This window comes from Myotis yumanensis, unplaced genomic scaffold, assembly GCF_028538775.1.
Source record: "Myotis yumanensis isolate MYYU_CA2020_CCGP unplaced genomic scaffold, mMyoYum1.0.hap1 SCAF_9, whole genome shotgun sequence".
In the NCBI taxonomy this organism is placed as follows: domain Eukaryota; kingdom Metazoa; phylum Chordata; class Mammalia; order Chiroptera; family Vespertilionidae; genus Myotis; species Myotis yumanensis.
In genome coordinates, this window is record NW_027223760.1 from 3,479,220 (window position 1) to 3,503,290 (window position 24,071).

At 45.0% G+C, this 24,071-nt stretch overlaps 1 protein-coding gene across 13 annotated transcripts in view; it reads right to left on the minus strand.

The window, feature by feature from the left end:
- ACTR3B (actin related protein 3B) overlaps positions 1–23,006 on the minus strand; it is a 62,401-nt gene extending 39,395 nt beyond the window's left edge. For 11 of the 13 annotated variants that reach the window (XR_011472592.1, XR_011472591.1, XR_011472594.1 and 8 more), the window contains exons 1-4: positions 22,885–23,006; positions 11,357–11,412; positions 4,148–4,272; positions 3,189–3,299 (exon numbers count right to left, since the gene is read on the minus strand). Coding sequence is in view for 8 of the 13 variants with exons in the window: in XM_070423599.1 (XP_070279700.1) it covers positions 3,189–3,299; positions 4,148–4,272; positions 11,357–11,412; positions 22,885–22,928 (336 nt within the window). In the remaining 5 variants the exon portion in view is untranslated. Of the gene's footprint in view, positions 1–859; positions 1,485–3,188; positions 3,300–4,147; positions 4,273–11,356; positions 11,413–22,884 lie in introns of those variants that run through there. The other 2 variants (XM_070423598.1, XM_070423600.1) reach the window with 2 other exon arrangements.
- Positions 23,007–24,071: the final 1,065 nt, after the last annotated feature.

Sequence of the window (24,071 nt, forward strand, 5' to 3'; positions counted from 1 at the left end):
CCCATGAACCAGGAGGTCATGATTTGATTCCCAGTCAAAGCACATGCCCAGGTTGCAGGCCCGATCCCCAGTGTGGGGTGTGCAGGAGGTAGCCGGTCAATGATTCTCTCTCATCACTGATGTTTCTATCTCTCTATCCCTCTCCCTTCCTCTCTGAAATCAATAAAAATGTATTTTTTAAAAAAACTATAAATCCTCAAGGAAGGGAGGACAGGGAGATGACAACACACTAAAGCAGTGGTTCTCAACCTGTGGGTCGCGACCCCTTTGGGGGTCGAACCACCCTTTCACAGGGGTCGCCTAAGACCGTCAGAAAACACATATATAATTACATATTGTTTTTGTGATTCATCACTATGCTTTGATTATGTTCAATTTGGATCAATGAAAATACATCCTGCATATCAGATATTTACATTACGATTCGTAACAGTAGCAAAATTACAGTTATGAAGTAGCAATGAAAATAATTTTATGGTTGGGGGTCACCACAACATGAGGAACTGTATTAAAGGGTCACGGCATCAGGAAGGTTGAGAACCACTGCACTAGAGGCTGGAAAGCATGCAGGCCACTAGGAACTAACTGAGCAAACCCAAGAAGTAGCCTTGGCTCGGCTGGCCGCAACTAGACCGAGCAGGGCTGCACCCTCTCGAGAAGCAGGGAAGGACCATCCCCACATCAGGACACGATGCATGGAAGGCCCATTGTGTTGTGCACCTGACGGCACCAGATGTGCCCACATAACTAACAGAACATTGGTCCTGGGTGCGTCTGGGGTGCTGCTGGAGAGGAGAGCATCCAGCAAACCTAGTGAAGAGCTGTCCCTTCACATGGGCGGCATCATCCCACAACTCACCAAGGACCGACTGGAACAAAAAGATGGAAGAAGGGTGATATTCCCTCTCTTTTTTCCTCTTTCGGCTCGACGCATAGTCAAAATTTCCAAATCTCTTCTGAAGTTAAAACTCAATTTCTAAATGGGGGGAGGGGGGGGGTGTTGGGTGTTGGAGGGATCGAGCAAAACAAAAGAAAAAAAGAGAAAAGACATGGACAACAGTGTGGTGATTGGGGGGCGGGGGAGGAAGTGGGCATAGAAGGGATAAATGGTGATGGAAAAAATAAAGAAAAATAAAACTCAATCTCTGCTCCCCAGCCCCACAATTCTCTGAAATCCGTTATCCTGGGTTAGACATGGGCAGTTCAGTGGCAGAGTGGTTCCCATGTGCTCTGCTCAGTCCACACAACCAGTGTGAGCTGAGCCTCTGGACTGTGTGACAAATGTGAGCCGTGAGGAGCACCCCATTTGCTCTGGTGTCTGTCACAGCAGTCAGAACGGACACCCTGTGGCTGTGAGGGACACAGAACTTAGCACTCTTAGACTCATATGGAGAAGCCCGCATCTGACGCAGCAGTTTAGTAAATATCTCCAATGAACTTCGATGACTCGGCTGTAAATCTCTACACCGCTTTACTCCTGTCACTGCTGCAGTAGCCGATGATAAGGGCAGACACCTGAGAGAAATGTACGTCTCCACACTCCCTCAATCACACCACGCATTGATCCAACCTGCAGAATCCAAAACGCAACGTATATAACACAGTATTTTCTTATCTTTAATAAACTTGATTATTTTTGAACATTCACCGCAGATGTTCATTTTTAGCAAATGGACTTCAGTTTTTCCACATTCACACCAAACACTTCCAATTCTTTCCTGGCAAGTGATTTTAGCTTACTGGCCTACATATGCCAGCTAAACCAGAAAAAAAAAAAGAATTAGGAGACGTTTCCTGTGCATCTGCTCCACAGGCCTAGTGGATGATGTCCTTCAAGGTGGAGTAAGAGGGACAACTCCTGGCACAGTGAGCAGAGCAGACAGAAGGAACCAGCTGGGCATGGTGCCCGCTCCTAAAATCCTGTCCAACAGGTCGCCATGTGATGCACTAGAGAAGGAAAAGTGCCAAACCTGACAGGTGGGAGTCTATGATTTGTTTTGGCTACAAAGACAAAGCCACTCAGACACACTGTCACTTCCTGGCTCCATTTACTTTACAGGAACCATTGGAGGGACACGGGAGGGACACGCGGCAGCCTGGAAAGCACAGTGCTCAGCCTGGGCAGCTAAATTATGTAGGTTTTAATGGGCAGCTTATGTTACATGCAATTGCTCTCTATAAAGCATGAGTTTTGTACATGTAATTAATTTTAACTTAAAAAGAATATATCATGGAAGAAAACACATAATATTGAGTATAACAATTAGAACAGAATCCATAATCAAGACATAATTCTTCTCATTTCTCTGTATTTGTTTATTTTGTTTGAATAAGATTAAGTGACATAATCAAGGCCCATAACCCTACTCAATTTTATTTTGCAGTAAGACTTAAACCACAGCAAAATAACATCTTGCCTCGGTTTCCTCTGTTGTAAGAAGCAAAAAATCACAGCCACCCAGTTACTTCATGGGGCTATCTAAGTACACAGCTAACTGTTTCCTACCCAACCAATCCCTCCCTCCACCTCCCAGGCTGTTGGAGGCCTGTTTAGGTCCCTACCCTCCCAGGCCAGGTGATCAGAGAGGGTCCTCTCCCAGCCCCAGGGAGAGAATCCTAATTACTCTAAACCTATCAAGGTAATTCCATCCCCAGGTTGGAATAGATAGTGAGCCAATCTGCTGGAAAGGTTTCTGGAAATCTTAAAGGTGAGCTTCTTTCTGAAAGTACAGATACCAAGACATGGAAACCTGGCAGGCTGGGCCTCAGGGGAACCACACAGGAGGCCCAGCTGGCGCACTGGGCCGGCCCTCGCTTCTGTCACTGAGCGGCTGAGATGACCTGCCCTGGAACCACCCGACTCTAGGCTGCCTGTTTAGTGAGATAATGAGCCCTTTCTGGCATGAGACATTTTTGCTGACCCTTCCAATATTTGCCCAAAAATGCACCCTGATTCATATAAGTCGCTTTAGCAGAAATAAAGACTCCCCAGGGAAGACTATCTTGAGTTTAACCATTTGTATGCCATAAGCATTGTACAGACGCAAGCAGCAGACCTTTTTTAATTAAATTCAAAATATCGTGGTGTGTGGGGATGGTTCCTGTTTGGGACGCATGGCAGTTAACTGGTTAAATGCAAGCACTCGGGAATTTACAGAGCTATATCCCTCTTAGTTCCAGTTACTCACCATTAGGAAATAATGATCCTCAGGTTCAGCTCGAAGATATTTAAAAATCACATGTTCCATGAACCTTTCCATAAGATCCCAGTCTTCGATCATTCCGTGTCTTATTGGCCACTAACCCAAGAGAAACCAAGTATGTCAAGCCTCGGTTCACATCAGTGAGAGCAACTCTAACGACAAGGCCAGGGGAGACTGAGCAACTACAGAATCAAGGGCCCCTTTGCATGAAGTGAATGTTAGTCCCATAGAGAAAAGACAGACACCTTGACAGAAAGACTGTTATGTAACTGTTTATACTCTAACTCCACCCATTTCTAACGACAAAGAACGTCTTAACAGTGGAGTGGCAGGTGCAAAGTGCAGCTAATCCACCATACCATTCGACTGGGAGGTTTTGTTTTTGGGGGTTTTTTAGAACAAACGTCTACTTAAAAAATTTTAGTGCTACTCTTTAATTAATCAATCTGCAACTTTCCATATCTGACAGGTCATTTAGTCAACCTGTGATTTTCCATCTCAGCAGAACCTGCCTTCACATGCAAGCCTGAGTCCAGATGGCGTCCCAGGACTCTGAAAATCCACCCGCTTCCCCACATCCAAAACAACAAAACCTCTTTACAAAAGTAAGGATAAAAACACATTCAACTCACAAGCACACTTTCTAGATAACCTGCCATTCTGCATGGTTCATTCTGCAGCTCGTCCTGGCTACTCACTAAAGCAGCCATGGGCAAACTACGGCCCACGGGCCGGATCCGGCCCATTTGAAATGAATAAAACTAAAAAAAAAAAGACTGTACCCTTTTATGTAATGATGTTTACTTTGAATTTATATTAGTTCACACAAACACTCCATCCATGCTTTTGTTCCGGCCCTCCGGTCCAGTTTAAGAACCCATTGTGGCCCTCGAGTCAAAAAGTTTGCCCACCCCTGCACTAAAGCCATTCCCATCTGAGCTCACCTTGGTGGCGTATGTGGGTTTATCGATGGCTTCATCCCCAATGAAAAAGTCCAGGTCATCCACGCCCCTCAACACCTTCCTTTGTGCTTGGTCAACTACCTTTGCCGACTCTCTGATGGCAATACCTTAAAAAAAAAAAAAAAAAAAAAAAAGTGCAAATATTTCCATCACTATCCACATTTATTTAAATAATTAAGAAAGGGGTTCCAAATTTAGGGGGAGAACCAAGATGGCAGGGTAGGTAAACATTGGTACTTGTTGCCTCCCACAATCAAAATTACAACTAAAATACAGAACCATCATTCAGAACCACCTGAAATCTGGCTGAATGGAAGTCCTACAACTAGAAAAGTAAGGAAGAAAGCACACTGAGACTGGAGGGCAGAGGTGCAGAATTGGTCTGGTCTGACGCCCCATTTTTTTAATTGGAAGAGGTATTGTGGCTGCAGAGGCCTCCCGTGAGGAGCAAGAGATCCCAGCCCTATACCAGACCCTCAATCCAGGTTCCAGAACTGGGAAGAGAAGTCCCCATAACTTCAGGCTGTAAAAACCAGCGAGGATTATGGCTAAGGAGACACAGGTGTTCCTCTTAACGGCACACAGACTTACACAGTCCACTTTCTCTGAGCTCCAGCCCTGGGCAGCGGCATTGGCGGAACCAGGGAAATATGGGAAGGTACTAGACCAGCCGTGGGCAAACTATGGCCCTCGGGCCAGATCCAGCCCGTTTGAAATGAATAAAACTAAAAAAAAAAAAAGACCATACCCTTTTATGTAATGATGTTTACTTTGAATTTATATTAGTTCACACAAACACTCCATCCATGCTTTTGTTCCGGCCCTCCGGTCCAGTTTAAGAACCCATTGTGGCCCTCGAGTCAAAAAGTTTGCCCACCCCTGTACTAGACTCTCTGGCATTGGGGCAGGAACTAGGGGGTGGCTTTCTCCCAGATAGGTGTGCTTGAAGGGGTCATTGTTCCTATGCTGGTACCCCCCCCCTGTCCCAGAGCTAACTAGAAGCCATATCTAAGTTTCCATCAGCTTAGCTCACACTGTTCGCCAGGTTCTGGTGATTCCCTGAGACCCCACCCCATCCAATTTGCAGCCCTACCCAAGATGTTTGCAGCAGCTTATCCATATGAATGGGCTCTCCTGGGTCAGGCTTGAGACTTTCCTAAAATCTCTAAAACAAGCAACAGCTGGTGTCAGCCTGCCCCATACTACCAATAAGTGGCCCAAGACTCCGCACTAGTACCAGCCTGCCTTGCTTCACACCTGGGCCTCACCTGGTCACTTGCAAGCCCAATACAAGTGGCAGCCATCTGCAGATCGTTCTGTAGCTCCTGCTGAGTGGCTCTAGGCCAGTGATGGCGAACCTTTTGAGCTCGGCGTGTCAGCATTTTGAAAAACCCTAACTTAACTCTGGTGCCGTGTCACATATAGAAATTTTTTGATATTTGCAACCATAGTAAAACAAAGACTTATATTTTTTATATTTATTTTATATATTTAAATGCCATTTAACAAAGAAAAATCAACCAAAAACTGAGTTCACGTGTCACCTCTGACACGCGTGTCATAGGTTCGCCATCACTGCTCTAGGCAGTCACTGACTTTGCACCTCCCAGAGGCAGTGCACCTGGTGAACAGCTTCAGACCATATCAGATTACAACGCTACACATCCACAAGCAACACATTCAAGGGACAGACTCGGTGAGCACCAAAGCCCCAGTGAAGCAAGTCCTGCTCCACAGGAGTGTCTCCTGCACAGTAGCTCTTCCACTGTCGTTGCAGCTGGTCCTTACAGCCAACTGGCCTGAAGGTCAATTCCTCCCAGTGATGCCAACAGCAATCAAGGCTGAACTACAACAAGACTGTGCACAGCCCACACAGGGGCCCACCCAGAGTGCCCAGCTCAGGTGACGGGGAGGCTGAGCTACTGGATGTTATAGGACACCAACTACACAAAGCCACTCTACCAATTCCAGGAGACATAGCAGCTCTACCTAAAACAGAAAGTTACCTTACTAGTATTCAAAAATGCAAACTTGTAAAATGAGACATCATCATTTTACATTCATTAGACTGGCAGAAATTTAAGTCCAGCGGTATCAACTGTGGTCAAGGACGTGTAGAAACATACACTCGTCCGCTGCTAATGGGAGTTCAGGTCAGTACAGCCCCCAGAAGAGCGATCTGACAGTACCTGACATGGGGGAAGAGGGGCACACCTGGGTGATGAAACCAGCACACATGAATAAGGAGGTATTCACTGCACCATTTTGTACAACAGAGAAAACTGGGAAATGCCTAAGTGAAAAAGCAAACTGTTGTAGATGCACGTGTCAGAATGCCAACCTAGGTCTGTGTACACCAACAATGAAATACACCTTAGAATCAAAACGTTGAGAGGTTTTCAAAAGAGCAATAACAGAAAGTTACTCGCAGTATGATACCAGCGTGGAAATGTTTAGACTCACAAAACAATGCTACATGTTGTTCATGGATCCTGGAGCCTGTCACCTAAGGATCACATACAGACTGGATACAGGAAACAGCCACCAGAGGAGGGCCAGCAGAGACAGGGGAAGGACAGGGGAAGGACAGGTGAACAAGAGAGGCTGGCACTCACACTGACGCATGCTTGTATTCCGGTGTTCACAAGGTGAAATCCCACTAACATTTATTCATTCTGGGTGCTGGTACATGGGTGGGCTTTTCTTTTTGTCAAAATAAAGACTTTAAAGACCTCTAATTTTTAAAAAAGAAAACCACCTCTGGGCTCAGCCTCTGTCTCGAGTCCAGGCTTCCCCCCGAGCACCTACCTGTCCCCGGTGCCCACTGGACCTTTACACCGAACTCTTCAGACACCAGATGTCTGAGCTGCACTTTTTCTCCCGCCCGCCCTGCCTTCTATGCTTGTGATCACCACACACACACACACACACACACACTCACACACACTCACACACACACACACACACTCACACACACACACACACACTCACACACACACACACACTCACACACACACTCACACACACACACACTCACACACACACACACACTCACACACACTCACACACACACACTCACACACACACACTCACACACACACACACACACACTCACACACTCACACACACTCACGCACGCACGCACGCACGCACGCACGCGCGCGCCCTCTACTTGTCAGTGATTCCCCATATTCTCCGACAACTTAAAGTTCTGCACAGAGGCTCAGGCAAGTCAGACCTCGCAGAGCCAATTTGAAAATCCCTGGTATACAAATTGAAACTCCTTCAGAAGGCGGTTCGAAATCCTTCATCACCTGGGCCCTCTCTGTGGTTCCACATCCTCCATCGTCCACTCAGAGTTGTGATTTCAGAAACTATCAAGTGCTGCCATCCCCCACACACCAGTGCCTCGCTGTGCACCCCTGGTCAGAAAGCCTGGTCCCGGCACTCTCCACACACCCGCACACCACTCCACCCTTCTCTCTGCATGCACTTCAGCACATGGGTCTTGGCCTTGGTCTGTGAACAGAGCCTCTGGAACCAGAAGAACGGATTAGCTCCAGCACTAACACAGTAGTGGGCCACGGGCCCAAGTAAGCAAGGCCCCGCCCTACCTGCCCCAGCACCTTCACTGTCCAAACACCTACCTGCCTCCTATGCTGCTCTCTGGCAACAGTTCAGCCAACAGGATAGCTCCTCTTTCATTCCCACTCCTGACGTTTTAGTCTCTCTCCAGCTTCTGCCGCTGCAAACACTCTGCAGCACCAATCTGAGAGACCCCACCTCCTGACAGTGAACAAAGTCCCTCTAACAACAGGATTCAGTTCCCCTCCCCATCAATGATGACAGATTACATGGCACCCACAACAAAACGCTGCACTCGATTTAAAGGCCAAAGCTTCAGCACTAGCTGGTTTGGCTCAGTGGATAGAGCGTCAGCCTGCAGACTGAAGGATCCCAGGTTCGATTCCAATCAAGGGCACATGCCCAGGTTTCGGGCTTGATCCCCAGTAGAGGGTGTGCAAGAGTCAGCCAATCAATGATTCTCTCTCATCATTGATGTTTCTATCTTTCTCCCTCTCCCTTCCTCTCTGAAATCAATTTTAAAAGAAGAAAGAAGGAAGGAAGGAAGGAAGGAAGGAAGGAAGGAAGGAAGGGAGGGAGGGAGGGAGGGAGGGAGGGAGGGAGGGAGGGAGGGAGGGAGGGAGGGAGGGAGAAAGGAAGGAAGGAAGGAAGGAAGGAAGGAAGGAAGGAAGGAAGGAAGGAAGGAAGGAAGACGTGACAAAAAATAAAACAAAGACCAAAGCTTTAAAGCACAGGTGTGAGGTCAGCCTTTCAGAGCTGCTGTACTTACCAAGGTTCAAATCTAATCTGCTCTAAAAAGCCAGAAAGGCCAATTTATCAATCTGACATGACATGGTCAAGTTCTGAGGCATTCACAGTAACAAAATTCACAAAAGACTGATGTATCCTGCACAGTGCCAATTGCTCTGACTGAACTGTCCCCTCCAATGCTGTATGCTGAAGCCCTGACCCCAATGTGACAGCATTCGCAGATGAGGCCTATATGGAGGTAACACAGTCACATGAGCTCATGAGGTTGGGGCCCTGCTCCAATAGGACTGGTGTCCTTATAAGAAGAGGAAGAGCCCAGCCGGTGCGGCTGAGTGATTGAGCTTCGACCTATGAGCCAGGAGGTCAGGGCATATGCCTGGGTTGCAGGCTCAATCCCTAGCAGGGGGCGTGCAGGAGGCAGCTGAATGATGGATGATTCTCTCTCATCATTGATGTTTCTCATCATTGATCTCTCTCCATCTCCCTTCCTCTCTGAAATCAATAAAATTATTTTTAAAAAAGAAGAAGAGAGTCCTGGCCAGTGTGGCTCAGTTGGTTGGAGTGTCATCCCCACACTGAAAAGTCACAGATACAATTCCTAGTCAGGGTTCACACCCAGGTGCTGCTTCGATCCCCCGTCAGGGCAATCAATGTTCATTCTCACATCGATATTTTTTTCTCTCTCTCCCCCTAACCCTCTTTCTCTCTCTAAATACAATAAAAGCATGTCCTAAGTGCTGGTGGGGATGTGGAGAAAAGGGAACCCTAGTATACTGCTGGTGGGAATGCAGACTGGTGCAGCCATTATGGAAAACAGTATGGAGTTTCCTCAAAAAATTAAATATGGAACTGCCATTGACCCAGTGATCCCACTTCTAGGAAAATATCCTAAGAAACCCAAAACACCAATCAGAAAGGATATATGCACCCCTATGTTCCTAGCAGCACAATTTACAATAGCTAAGATCTGGAAATAGCCCAAGTGCCCATCAGTAGACGAGTGGATAAAAAAAGTTATGGTACCATGGAATATTATGCAGGGGTAGAAAGAAGGCTCTCTTACCCTTTGAGGCATCATGGAGGGACCTGGAGAGTATTATATTGAATGAAATAAGCCAGTCAGAGAAAGACAATTATCACCTGATCTCACTCATATGTGGAATCTAATGAACAAAATAAACTGATGAACGAGTGGATCCAGAGGCATGGAAGCACTGAACAGAGTGAGGAATCTCAGAGGGAAGGTGGGGGAGGGTGGGTGGGTGGGAGGTGATCAACCAAAGACCTTGTATGCATATATGCATAACCCATGGACACAGACAATAGGGTGCTGAAGGCCTGGGATGGGGGGTAGGGGTGGGGATGGAGGAGCAGGCTGGAGTGGGGGAAAAGGGACATATGTAATATTTTCAACAATAAAGATTTAAATAAATAAATAAAATAATGGTTAAAAAATAAAAGTATGTCCTTGGGTGAGGATTTTTTAAAAAAAGGAAGAGGAAGAGACACCAGAGCTCTGTCGGCCATGGAGAGAGAAAAGGTCACGCAAGAACACAATGAGAAGACACCTCACCAGAAACCATCCCTGATGGCACTGACCTTGGACTTGAAGACCCCATTCTGTGATATAAACTATACACCAAATTATGGATTTAAAATGAGGGCGCAGCAGACCTGTTGTCAAGGACATGCCGTTATGGAATGGGGTGAAGAAAATGTTCTCAAGGGCTCTGGAGTACACTTTCTAGTGATGTGAATGCCCATGTTCACCAGAACGTCTTTGGTCTTCCCTTGAGTAAACACTCAGCCGGCTCCTTCTCCCACCTCCTCAGCTGTCCATGCCCCACACGGGTCAGGAGAGCCTGTCACCACCATGTCACCGGCCCCAGAGCAGCTCGGATTCTAAGGTCGAAGCTTCTCATACCAGAGCCACACTTAGGAGGCAGAGTTTCACTTAACTGACACACCTCTCTCTTTTTTTTTTTTTACATATTTTTAATGATTTCACAGAGGAAGGGTGAGGGAGAGAGGTAGAAACATCAAAGATGAGAGAGAACCACTGATCGGCCGCCTCCTGCACACCCCACACTGGGGATGGAGCCCCCAACCCAAGCATGTGCCCTGACTGGGAATCGAACCATGACCTACTGGTTCATAGGTCGGTGCTCAACCACTGAGCCACACCAGCTGGGTTACACTTCACTCTTTGGTAAACTATCTTCAGAATTCAAATCGTTTCAGAGACTAATTCTACCCTCTCAACAACCAACCTAAGCCTGGAGACTCCCATGGGAACCGGAGAGGGGGTGGGAGGCACTGCTACCAAACTGTGAGAGCATGCCTTTTCAGTCTACCATTCTCTACTGACTAAAATCTAAACAAAAGAAGAACACTTCTGAACACAGTAAAACAGTCATCAGGCCTCTCATTTCAAAATAAAAGTCTTTCAATAGCGTGAACAGTGAGTACAATGGATCTTCAGTCCACAACGTCGCTAAGTTAATAACACTGCACTGACTTAAAAATAACAAATTATTCTTAAAGAGACACATACACTTCTAAATAATTCAGACATTTAGAATTGCACAGCCCCTACCAACCACCCTAGCTGAAACTTCAATGACAATGACAAAGGACTGTCAAAAAGTTGGGGGGCGGAGGAGGATGGGGTGTTAGGTCACAGCTGCAGCCAATAGCAATATTCAGGAACTAGGTGTCAAAATAAATAATCCTCCCCAGGAACCAGGACAACTTCTACATGAAGATGGCAGGTATACCTTACAAAACAGAATTAGAACACTTAGAACAATTCTGAGAAACAATCTATTATACACTCAAAAGAGGAGCTTTACTTACATGAAGGAACAATGAACTGGGGCTCAGTGTTGCCTGCGTAGCCAAGCTTGGTATACCTAAAAGCACAAAGTCATCAACACGTTTAGAAAACAATACTCTCGTCTACATTCCACTTACTATAAGCTCTCCAAGTCCTAGAATATCGTGGCCAAAATATTCCCTTGAAATTAAAAAAATTTATGACTGAGAAGCACACTAAATTTGGACAAGCGAGCAGTTACAAAAATGTAAAATTGTATGCTTGTTTCTGTTGGAAAGATTCTGTATGCATATATTTATAAACTAGAGATCCGGTGCACGAAATTCGTGCGGGGGGGGGGGGGGGTCCCTCAGCCCAACCTGCACCCTCTCCAATTTGGGAGCCCTCAGGGGATGTCCTACTGACAGCTTGGGCCCACTCCCTGTGGTTCTCTGCTCTCTGTGGGGCCTGCCTGCTCCACACCACAGAGATAGGCAAGCAGGTCCTGCTGGGTGCTGCCTGTGGGCCCCACTTGTCTCCTCCGGGGTCGCCATGGCAACCGCCAAGCAGGCCCTGCTGGGTGCTGCCTGCGGCCCCACTTGCCTGCTCCGGGGTCGCCGCGGTGACCGAGCAGGCCCTGCTGGGTGCTGCCTGGGGGCGCACTTGCCTGCTGGGCTCACGTTGCCGGGGTGACGCCGCCAGCATCCTGCCCCGGCCACTATGGGCACCACCATCTTTGTTGCAGAGTGATGGTTAATTTGCATATTACTCTTTTATTAGATAGGCTTACATTTGTGTGTCCCTAATAACTTTAAGAGTGCTTTTACCCTCTTTCAGTCTTTACAAAAAAAACCTGTGAAGAAAGTAAATATTATCACTATTTTGTAGATGAGAAAACTGAGGCACTAATGAGTTTATTAAGCTGCCAAAAGCCCAACAGCCAGTGAGCAGGAAAAAAACCCAAATCTCAATATGCAGCCCCCATTCCCATCCTGATCAGGCTGCTGTATGAACAGTGAGGTCTGGGCAGTGACCCCATTCTGTAGTGATGCATATAATGAGTAAAACACTTGATGGCGGTGCTGAAAGTGACTTTATTAATTCACTCTATTTTACAAATTCTTTCAAGATGCTTGATACTAGTTTTTTGATACAGTAATACATTCCAAATTCTAATAAATTAATTTAATGGTTTTTAAATATATTTTTAATATATGTTATGTGGACAAAAGGGGCCACATGCTAACAGAGACCTTACAAAGGATGGTCTGAAATTAAACTTTAACTAAAAGCTGTTATGGTGGGTAGTTACGTCCTAGGCCAGTATCTTCACTGACAAGGTCAACCTTTACCTTAACTGAGTCTATACTAGCATATCTTTTTGCATCTATAATAACATACCCTTGAAATGTCTGGGTAACTTGTAACTTCCCTTTTTCCAGACCCCTTAGGGCACAACCTAATGTGCTGGGCACCAGGACAGATACCACAAGTTCCTTCATTATTATCATGTTAATTGTTCCTGCACCCACCTAAATATTTGTCTATCGTTTTACTTTTTATCCAATCCCTGGGGTTTCCCTGCTTTGCTTTCTCCCGCCTCTCTAGTCTATCACCAATGGATTTCATGTAACCCACCTATGTCCCTTCCTTTGATTGCAATGTATAAATACAGATGTAACCCGCCATTCTCCGAAGCATTATCTCAATTCGTTGAGGTTCTGCCACCCGGCATATGTCAACAGTTTGGCTCAAATAAACTCACAAAAATTCTTTACAGGTTTTAATGGTTTTTTACATTAACAGCTAATTTTACTATTTTCAAAACAGAGTGAAGATGAAAAAAAAAAGTCAGCTCCACTTAAATCACACCTTACTTATCAGTGTCCCAGGATCAGAGGGCTTGGTGTCACAAGAGCTTGGCCCAGGCCCTGAGACCCACCTGAGGGTCCTCCCAATTTCCATTAATTACCCAAGTACACGTGTACCCACCAGTTCCTCATCCCATGGCCCACAGGACCCACGGGGTGGGTTCAAAGCCAACCCAGAGCAGAGGGCTTTCCAGAAGGAAGTCAACACATACTGAACTGCAACAATTCTAGACCATACCCAATTCAACCATCTCGCTGGAGTTTACTGCAGACAGTAAATATAAATAAACTAAATTACTGACCCAGGGCTAAGGAAGCCTACAGGGTCTAACAAGCAGGCCAGCAAACACTAAAATCAGCGCTTCCAAGCCTGTGTTTTGAACAACCCCTTGCACTAAAGTAAGTCCACATTCCCATGCTGTTAAGATCCTGACTTGCATCATGACCAAAACGGGGCCTTTTTCCTGTGTCTCCACCCTGCACAGTGCTTGGCCTTGGGCCTAAAAGTTCTCTGGCCCACTGCTGCAGTCTGACCCTTTGCTGATGGTCCCAGGGCACAAAACTTTGGGATGGAGATGAGACCCAGTTGTGGAAAGACATTGGTGTCACACCACTTGGTTCACCACTTGTCCATTGAATTTCTACCACTACACACATTGGCGTGTCCACTGAATTTCTACCACTACACACATTGGCATGTCCATTGAATTTCTACCACTACACACATTGGCGTGTCCATTGAATTTCTACCACTACACACATTGGCGTGTCCACTGAATTTCTACCACTACACACATTGGCGTGTCCATTGAATTTCTACCACTGCACAGATATTCCAAAAATGCCTGCTGAATGAGTGCTTACCAGACAGAAGAAAAAGTAATCACATCACAGTGCTGAGGGAGGGCGGTGTTGGAAAGGGTAATGCTGAAAAGCAATCTGATAGGTCCGGAAAAGACCAAAGGTAGTGTCTAGTGCAGTGGTTCTCAACCTTCCTAATGCCGCGACCCTTTAATACAGTTCCTCATGTTGTGGTGACCCCCAACCATAAAATTATTTCCGTTGCTACTTCATAACTGTAATTTTGCTACTGTTATGAATCGTAATGTAAATATCTGATATGCAGGATATATTTTCATTGTTACAAATTGAACATAACTAAAGCATAGTGATGAATCACAAAAACAATATGTAATTATATATGTGTTTTCTGACGGTCTTAGGCGACCCCTGTGAAAGGGTGGTTCGACCCCCAAAGGGGTCTCGACCCACAGGTTGAGAACCACTGGTCTAATACAATTCCTCAAGGATGAGAAAACACTTTTTTTTTTTGCAATGGGGTTTTTTTAACTGAAAACAAATATAGTAAAATGTTAACATTTGTTAAAATTAGGTGCTAAATATCATCCATGTATATGATAATACTTTTTGTATTTCCTAAAGGCAACAGAGTGTATTGTATTAGTTAAGACCATGTACTCTGGCACCAGACTGCCTGAGTTCAAATCCCAGCTGTGATTTGCCAAAATGTAACTTTAGGCAAGTTACTTTACCTACCTATAATCTCAGTTTCTTTGTCTGTAAAATAAGGATAATACAATCTATCTGCTGGAATTAGTGAGTTAATATATAAAAATACATAAATAGAGGGAGAGAAAGAGCACTCGAACTGTGCTATCTATATGTTATCATTTTTACTATTATTTTTCTGTATGTTTGAAATATTTCAGTTAAATTTGGGGGAGGGGAGTCATTTTAAGTTTGTTCTGTGTCCCGAGTCACACACCACTCTGCAAACCACTCTATACCACAGACACGCCAATGTGTGCAGTGGTAGAAATTCAATGGACACGCCAATGTGTGCAGTGGTAGAAATTCAGTGGACACGCCAATGTGTAGTGGTAGAAATTCAGTGGACACGCCAATGTGTGTAGTGGTAGAAATTCAGTGGACACGCCAATGTGTGTAGTGGTAGAAATTCAATGGACAAGAGGTGAACCAAGTGGTGTGACACCAATGTCCTTCCACAACTGGGTCTCATCTCCATCCCAAAGTTTTGTGCCCTGGAACCATCAGCAAAGGGTCAGACTGCAGCCAGTGGGCCAGAGCACTTTTAGGCCCACATTTAAAATGTTAATAAAATCTTCATCAGCACAGGCTCATCTCAAACTTCGATGAGAAGCTATTAACTGGAACACTGCAAGCATACCTGACAAGTGTGCATTCCAATAACTCCTAGGAGGGCAGCCCCATGCGAGCCTGGCACGCCCAGTAGAGATGACCCGACAACAAAGCGGCTCAGCTATACACAGAACAGGACGCAAAACAACAAGAAAAACACAACTCAAACACGGAGTGTGTTCAAGACACCGAAACAAGACACCATTTATGGAAGCAAGACACCATTTATTGCAACCATTAGTAGTAAAAAACTTAAAATTAAAAAAACAGGCTCAAATCATAGTGAAAAACTAGAATCATCCCTATTAAAGTCAGAATTAAGCCAAGGAGACCCACTATCAATGCTCTCATTTAACACTGTTTGGGGAGAAGTAGATAATACAAATCAGAAACTAAATAAAAGAAATATTGGGAAAGAGACAAAAACTTATTTGTAAGTCATAATTATAGGCCTGAAATATATAAGGAATTAAATGAAAAAACTAAAAACAATAGGAACTCAGTAAGATGACCAGGTACTTAATGAAGGGACAAAAGTCCACAGCTTTCCTACCTAAGCAACAGATCAGAATAACACTGGGTCAGAATCCCATTCACAATAGAAACACCGAATAACACTGTCCTTACAAATAAACTGTATAGTGTGTGTGAAGAGCTCACCATATACAAGCAGGCAAATAAATGGAGTCATATCTTAAACAGGAAGAGTCAATAGTTTTCTTTTTTTTAAAACTTTTTTTAAATATATTTTTATTATTGATTTTAGAGAGGAAAGGAGAGGGAGAAAGAGAAATATATATTTTTTATTTTATATAAAATAAAAATCATTGATTGGCAGCCAATCTATGATTCTCTCTCATCATTGATGTTTCTATCTCTCTCTCCCTCTCCCTTCCTTTCTAAAAATCAATAAAATATATTTTTTAAAAAATAAAAAGAGCCCTGCCTGGTTTGGCTCACTGGATAGAGCGTTGGCCTGGGGACTGAAGGGTCCCAGGTTCGATTCCAGTTAAGGGCATGTACATTGGTTGCAGGCACATCCCCAGTAGGGGGTGTGTAGGAGGCAGCTGATCAATGCTTCTCTCTCATCAATGTTTCTAACTCTCTATCCCTCTCTTCCTCTCTCTAAAAAATCAATAAAATATATTTTTAAAAAAATAAAATAAAATAAAAATATAAAATATAAAAATAAAAATCTGGCCAATTCTGAAGAAGATAGTAGTAAATTATACCTGGGCATAGTAAAGGTTGAAGAGTCATTACAAAAGGAAGCTTCATTCTACCTGTCAAAATTTTAAATGCATATACCCTATGGTCCAAATAGTTTATATGCATACTGGAAGCCCAGTGCATGAGATTCTTGCACTGGGGCGAGGGGGTGGGGGTCCCTCAGCCCAGCCTGAGCCCTCTCGGAGTCTGGGAGCCCTCGTAGGATGTCCACCTGCTGGCTTGGGAGCGGGCCTAAGCCAGCAGGCGGACATCCCTCTTGCAGTCCAGGAGCCCTCAGGCCATCAGTCAGACATCCTTAGCACTGCCATGGAGGCGGGAGAGGATCCTGCCACCACCGCTGCGCTCACCAGCCTTGAGCTGGCTTCTGGCTGAGCTCACCAGCTTTCAGCTGGCTTCCTGCATTAAGCGTCTGCCCCCTGGTGGTCAGTGTGTGTCAGCGACCAGTCGTTCCATCGTTTGGTCAATTTGTTTTTTTGTTTATCCACTTGATTTTTATTATTTTTTATTATTTTTTAAAATATGTTTTATTGATTTTTCACAGACAGGAAGGGAGAGAGATAGTTACAAACATCGATGAGAGAGAAACATCGATCAGCTGCCTCCTGCACACCAGCTACTGGGGATGTGCCCACAACCAAGGTACATGCCCTTGACTGGAATCAAACCTGGGTCCTTTCAGTCCGCAGGCTGACGCTCTATCCACTGAGCCAAAATGGCTAGGGCACCATTTGGTCAATTTGCATATTACCCTTTTATTACATAGGATGCTCTAGGTCCAAATAGCATGTTTCTAGGAATTTACCTCACAGAAGCACTTTTACATGTGTACAAAGATATGCACAAGAATGGTCACTACAGTATTTCAATAGCAAAAGAACAACAAAAAAACTGGAAACACTCAAATGCCATCAAATAGAGGACATATTAAATAAATAGAATCATTCACTAAAATGTTACACAATCATCAAAAATGAAGCAGATTATGTTACTGCCATATACAGATGTATATGGTTTGAAAATATTTGAAAAACAGTACACACATTGCTGGTGGCTCCAGCAGCACACTACTGGGTGGGATTTGACACTGTCAGGCAAACTTACATTATGCATTTACTCTTTGACCCAGAAATCCCACTTCTGAAAGTATAACCCAGAGATACTCCAGCAAAAAATACAAGATATATGCATTGCACAGGCAATCACGCAGTCTTTTGATAATAACAAAATGCTCAAAATACATATAAATGGACATGTCTAAAGAACCAGAAAAGGTTGAATGGGTCTCTGTTGGCCAAATCTGAAACAATTTAAGCATCAAAAAATAATGGCAACAACAGATAATAATCCATTGAATATATAAGAATTACATAATGGATTATAACCTATGAATAAAATAATAAGCCATGCAGATGATAAATTAATAAATGGGGGTGCCCAGACAGTGTAGCTCACAACTGAGCATCGACCCAGGAACCAAGAGGTCACCAGTGTGACTCCTGGTCAGGGCACATGCTCAGATTGCGGACTGGATCCCCAATAGTGGTGCATGCCAGAGGCAGCTGATCAATGATTCTTTCATTGATGTTTCTATCTCTCTATCCCTCTCCCTTCCTCTCTCTAATAATCAATAAAATCATTTTTTAAAATAATAGAAAATGGGGGCTATGAAGTGCTTCCTTATAGTAAAAGGTTAACAAATGTAGGTAATACGAGAGTTGTTGTGTGTGTGTGTGTTTTTAATCACAATTTTGCAATCATCACTGTAATAATCACTTACGGCAGCGGTTCTCAACCTGTGGGTCGCGACCCCTTTAGGGGTCGAACGACCCTTTCACAGGGGTCGCCTAAGACCATCGGAAAACACATATATAATTACATATTGTTTTTGTGATTCATCACTATGCTTTAATTATGTTCAATTTGTAACAATGAAAATACATCCTGCATATCAGATATTTACATTACGATTCATAACAGTAGCAAAATTACAGTTATGAAGTAGCAATGAAAATAATTTTATGGTTGGGGGTCACCACAACATGAGGAACTGTATTGAAGGGTTGCAGCATTAGGAAGGTTGAGAACCACTGACTTGGGGCAAGAATCACCAATGGATATTGAAACTAGTGGGTGAAAGTTTAAGGAAGAACCAAGGTATCTCTCCACGAATGACATTAATAACAAAGGGGAAACAGCAACCAGACAGTGAAGAAATCCAGTGGACATCACCGTATACAAATAATCCAAGTGAACCTATCAAGAACAAGGCAAATCACTATCTTTAGGCCTTCTGATTAGACCAATGAGTTCTGGAAATCTAATGGACAGCATAGTGATTGTAGTTAACGACACTGTCTTATATACTTGAAAGTTGCTAAGAAAGTAGATCTTAAATGCTCTCATCACAGAAAACAAATGGTAATTATGTGTCATGATGGAGGTGTTAGCTAACACTATGGTGATAACCACTTTGCAAATATATTTACAATATCAAATCAACATATTATATACCTTAAACTTACACAATGTTTTGTGTCAATTACATCGCAGTAGAACTGAGGGGAGAAAAAGCCTTCTGATGGGATACACTAAGAACTGGGCCCCAAAAGTGTCAATGTCTTGAAAGACAGAAAAAGGCTAAGCATCTGGTCCAGTTAAACCAGACTAAAACGACAAGAGACTAAAAAGTCAAGATGATAACCGAACAGAATGTATGATGCTAGAAGAAGGAGGGGTGAGGATCCATGAGACAGACATGGAGCCATGCCCGTGAACCAGACTGCCTATTAGATAACAAGTAGATAATGTTAAACTTTCTGATTCTGACCGTTAGTCTATGCTACTATAAGTTCCTTGTTCTCAGAAAGTATACCTTGAAGCATTTTGGTATAAAACCACGGGGTTACCTGTACTTTACACTCAATAGTTCAGAAAAATAATAATATAGATAGAAATACAGAGAATGAAAAGCAACTGTTAATAGTCAGTACAATTGGATGAAGAATATGCAGTTTTTTAATATACTTTTTGCAGTTTTTCATTAGATCGGAAATTTTTTCATAATAGGTTTAAAAAACACAAAAATCTTCATTAAAAAAGTCTGGTTATGAGAAGTGAGACTAGTATTTGTGGATATTCTCTGAAAACTTTGCCTCCTAGTAATTCCTTTAAATCAGGGGTGGGAATGTCGGGCCCTATAAGGCTCTCAAAATCATTTGGTCTGGCCCTGCCAAGGCATTAGGGGTGAGTTAATTGTTTGACCACATAAAGCAGGCTAATTTTTAAACTGATAATTTTTGTATGCCCTGTGAATGATGTGATAAATACCCAAATGGCCCTTGGCAGAAAACAAGGTTCCCCATCCCTGCTAAAGGAAGCTTTACCTTTAGATGGAGCAGACCCCTGGTCCATACTATTCCTGGCCCCCAGTACACTTGTGTTCAGCAGGTTTGTCTCAGGGTTTATTAGAAGATTCTAGGCTACCAGTGTGAAATTTATTTGCTATAAAAATTACTATATAAAAAAAATACTATATAGTACACTGCCCACTAAATCATTGGTGTCTACCATGTATAGTTCAATGTGAATTCTTCTTTTAGAATTTAGCACTAGCCCTAACCGGTTTGGCTCAGTGGATAGAGCGTCAGCCTGCGGACTCAAGGGTCCTGGGTTTGATTCCGGTCAAGGGCATGTACCTTGGTTGCGGGCACATCCCCCGTGGGGAGTGTGCAGGAGGCAGCTGATCGATGTTTCTCTCTCATCGATGTTTCTTTCTATCCCTCTCCCTTCCTCTCTGTAAAAAATCAATAAAATATTTTTTTTTTTTTAAATGGAATTTAGCACTAGAAAAAGCTTTCACCTGAGAAGCAGGTATTTCTCTTCCTTCCTGATGACAGGAATTACGTAATGACAATGACTCTTACCATTATGTCAGACAGGAAGAGTGAGGCTTGACTACAACCGCCACAGGCCTACACCTTAGGGTGACTCACGAGGTCCATTCTTTTCTTAATTTTTAAAAATATATTTTTATTGATTTCAGAGAGGAAAGGATAGAAATATCAATGATGAGAATTATCGGCTGCCTCCTGCACGCCCCTTACTGGGGATCGAGCCTGAAACTTGGGCATATGGCCTGACTGGGAATCAAACCGTTACCTCCTGGTTCTTAGGTCGATGCTCTACCACTGAGCCACACTGGCCGGGCACCAGGCCCATTCTTTTCCTTGGTCCTGGTTTACTTTCATCTGCATTTACCCCTTTTTATACTATTTTGAAATAAAAAGCAATCCAAAAACCATTTTAGCTCTCTGGAAATATAAGAACTACTAATATGGTTTAGGTAAATGTAGGCTCTTCCGGCTGCTCCTTCTGGCCAGACCCTGGCCACTGGGCATTTGTAGTGACCACAGTCACTTCCACAACTGACTACGTGAGACCCACTGGGAAGATTCCCTGCCACTGTTTCTAAGTCTCGAGGCCAAAGCCTATGGCAGCCTGAAGACAATGACATGACTTGGGGCCATAAAATCATAATATCCTGAAGTTATAGCTCCAAAGGGGCCAAGTTCCACTGATCACTTAACCTCAGGCCAACACTGTACACACATTTTAGGCATTTCGAGCAAGAATGATGAGTACAGTCCCCAGTTTACTAATAGTAAAGGTGGCAAGCCCTGTGAGCATTATTTGTATTGCCAAGAAATGCTCTGGATTTCAACCGTTTGACAAGACTAGAAATACAAAAGCAAAAATCTCACATGCAAATGTGGGAATGAAAAATATTTTTACCTGCTGCCTTTCCTCTTAATACCACCAGACCTCAGGTGGGCATGGGGTGATCACTGGGTTGTGGGAGGAGGGAATGTTTGTGAGGGGAGCAGATGCCTCAGGGAGCTGACAGTTGAGGGGGTGTTAATACCAATATTGACTTTGGCCTGTGTTTTGGGCAGCAAAATGACCTCTAACATAAAGGGCCACAATACTTCTGGTATAACATGTATTTCAAAAAGAATTAGTACAGCCCTAGCCCGTTTGGCTCAGTGGATAGAGCATTGGCCTGCAGACTGAAGGGTCACAGGTTCGATTCTGGTCAAGGGCACATGCCTGGGTTGCTAGCTCCATCCCCAGTAGGAGGGATGCAGCAGGCAGCCAATCAATGATTTTCTCTCATTATTGATGTTTCTATCTCTCCCTCTCCATTCCTCTCTGAAATCAGTAAAAATATATTATAAAAAAAAAAAAAGAATTAGTACAGGCAAAAAGGCAGTTTTTTCCCAGATGGCTGGTGTCTTTAGCAGAGGGAAAAAAGAGATCAGTAAATGGACTGCAGCAAATTAAAGACACCCCCACAGGGTTGTCATGGAAACTAAACCCGTTTTTGTACAGAAAAGAAATCAAGGCTAAGGTGAACATGCCATGGGCTATTTCATGACAAAAAAATTATTAGAATCCTGTCTTGAAATACTTTAAGAGGCTACATTTTCTCCCAGGTCATTTTAATAAGTTCTTCATCTATAAAGCAAGCAGGCAACCTGGAATTCCTAAACCACCAGCTGGCCCTATTCAGCAGCACCTTCGTAACATCAGGAAGCTTGGGCCACCGAGAGCGAGCTCCGGAAATGTCCCAGAAGGCTCTTGCATACCTTAACAACATCAAAAGAAGCAATCCCACCCAAAAATAGGAGGAAAAAGAAAAAAGACCTATACCACAACCCGGCTTTCCCAAATCTAGACTTTCTATTTTTCAAAATGGGGCCTTTTTCATTTTTTAAGCGAAAAGGCAAGTCTATGCAAACTCCAGCAAGAGCTTAGTAGCCTAGTGAGCCTAGGATGCTGGGGAGAGCAGATCAGGTGCCCGGTGATGGGTGGTTGATGGATGGATGGACGTAACCACCGCCAGGGTGAGTGGCGGAGATTCCGCAGGCGCAATGGTTGCCCCCGGGGCCAAAGAGGGCCGGGTTTAAGGGCTGGGAGGTCGGGGCACCGTTAGGTGGGTAGAAAGCCCGGACGCCGGCGGGCCTGCAGCCACCCGCCTGGAGGCTGGCCTTCCGGGGAGGCCGGGGAGGCCCGCCGGGCGGAGAGGGGGCGGCGAGCGAGCCGGCCGGCTTCAGCCCCGCAGCCCTCCCGGCCACGGTGAGCGGGCTCCGCGCGCGGCGCTTCCCGGCCGGGGGAGCGTGAGGGGCGAGCCGCCGCCGCCGCCGGCATGGGGGTGGGCGGGACCCAGGACCCGGCGCAGGTGAGAGCGGGCGGACGCGGGGCAGGTGCTCAGCGCCGGCGGCTCTTACCCGGTGCCGCAGTCCACCACGCAGGGAGGCAGGGAGCCCGCCATGCCCGGCAGCGCGCCGCTCGGCCCACGCGAGAGCCCCCGGAGGACTCGCCGCCCTCCTCGCGCCGCGCTCGCCCCGAGCCTCCCGCTCCCCGGAGCCGCCGCAGCGCCGCCTCGGGAGCCCAGATGGTCGGTGCCGCCCACGTGACGCCGCTCCGGCCAGCCAATCACGGCGCGGGCACGCCACACGTCACGCCAGGCCACGCCCACCCGCCATCTCTAGTGCTGGCGGCGAGGCCTCCTTGACCACACCTGCAGCTTCAGGCTCTGGAGATTGGGGGCCCATGAAAATGACCCAAATGTCTGCTGGGTGAATGAATAACCTTCACCATACCTAAGTGACCATTATGACCGGATTACCAGTCGCTATGACGTGCACTGACCACTAGGGGGCAGACGCTCAACACAGGGGCTGACCCTGGTGGTCAGTGCCAACCTCTCTCCGCCGGCCAACCTACCACAGTCCCTCCTCCAGACCAGCTGGCCCCAATTGGCTCTGATCAGCCCCATCGCCAGCCAGGCCAAGGGACCCCACCCGTGCACGAATTCGTGCACCAGGCCTCTGGTGTATATATAGACTTATAATACCTAGCAGAACACTGCACAATTCCTTCTCTAGAAGAAAAATATCCAAAAAAATGCATGGCCAGCCTTAAGGAACCAATGACCTTAGATTGAGTTAACACCACACCCAGATTATTACAGGAAAATGTTTCCAAGTATCAAAGATGGAATCATCCAAAAGTTCTCACTGAAACCAGGAACCAGACAGGCAAGCTCCTACCACATTTCATTATAAAGGTACTGACGGTCTCACCGGCTTTCTGCTTCCTGCCCTGTTACAAACTCTTGACATTAATTTTTATGAGTTACATGGAGACATAGTTCCATGTAGCTTAGCTAGTATTTAAAGCATTGTGTTTTCCCCTAGGGAAAATAATAGATGAGTTGGTCATTCTAGGTAACCCATGTTCATTACCTTTTTTTTTTTCTTAATTTGCCTGTTAAGGTCAAATAAGTCTCAGAGCTAGAAAACCCATTCCCAGAATTCCCTAGCTGCTTTCCCTCAATTTCATTAACCAGCTCCATTGGTGTCCTGGGGCTGCCATTACAAAGCACCTCATACTGGGCAGCTTAAAACAACAG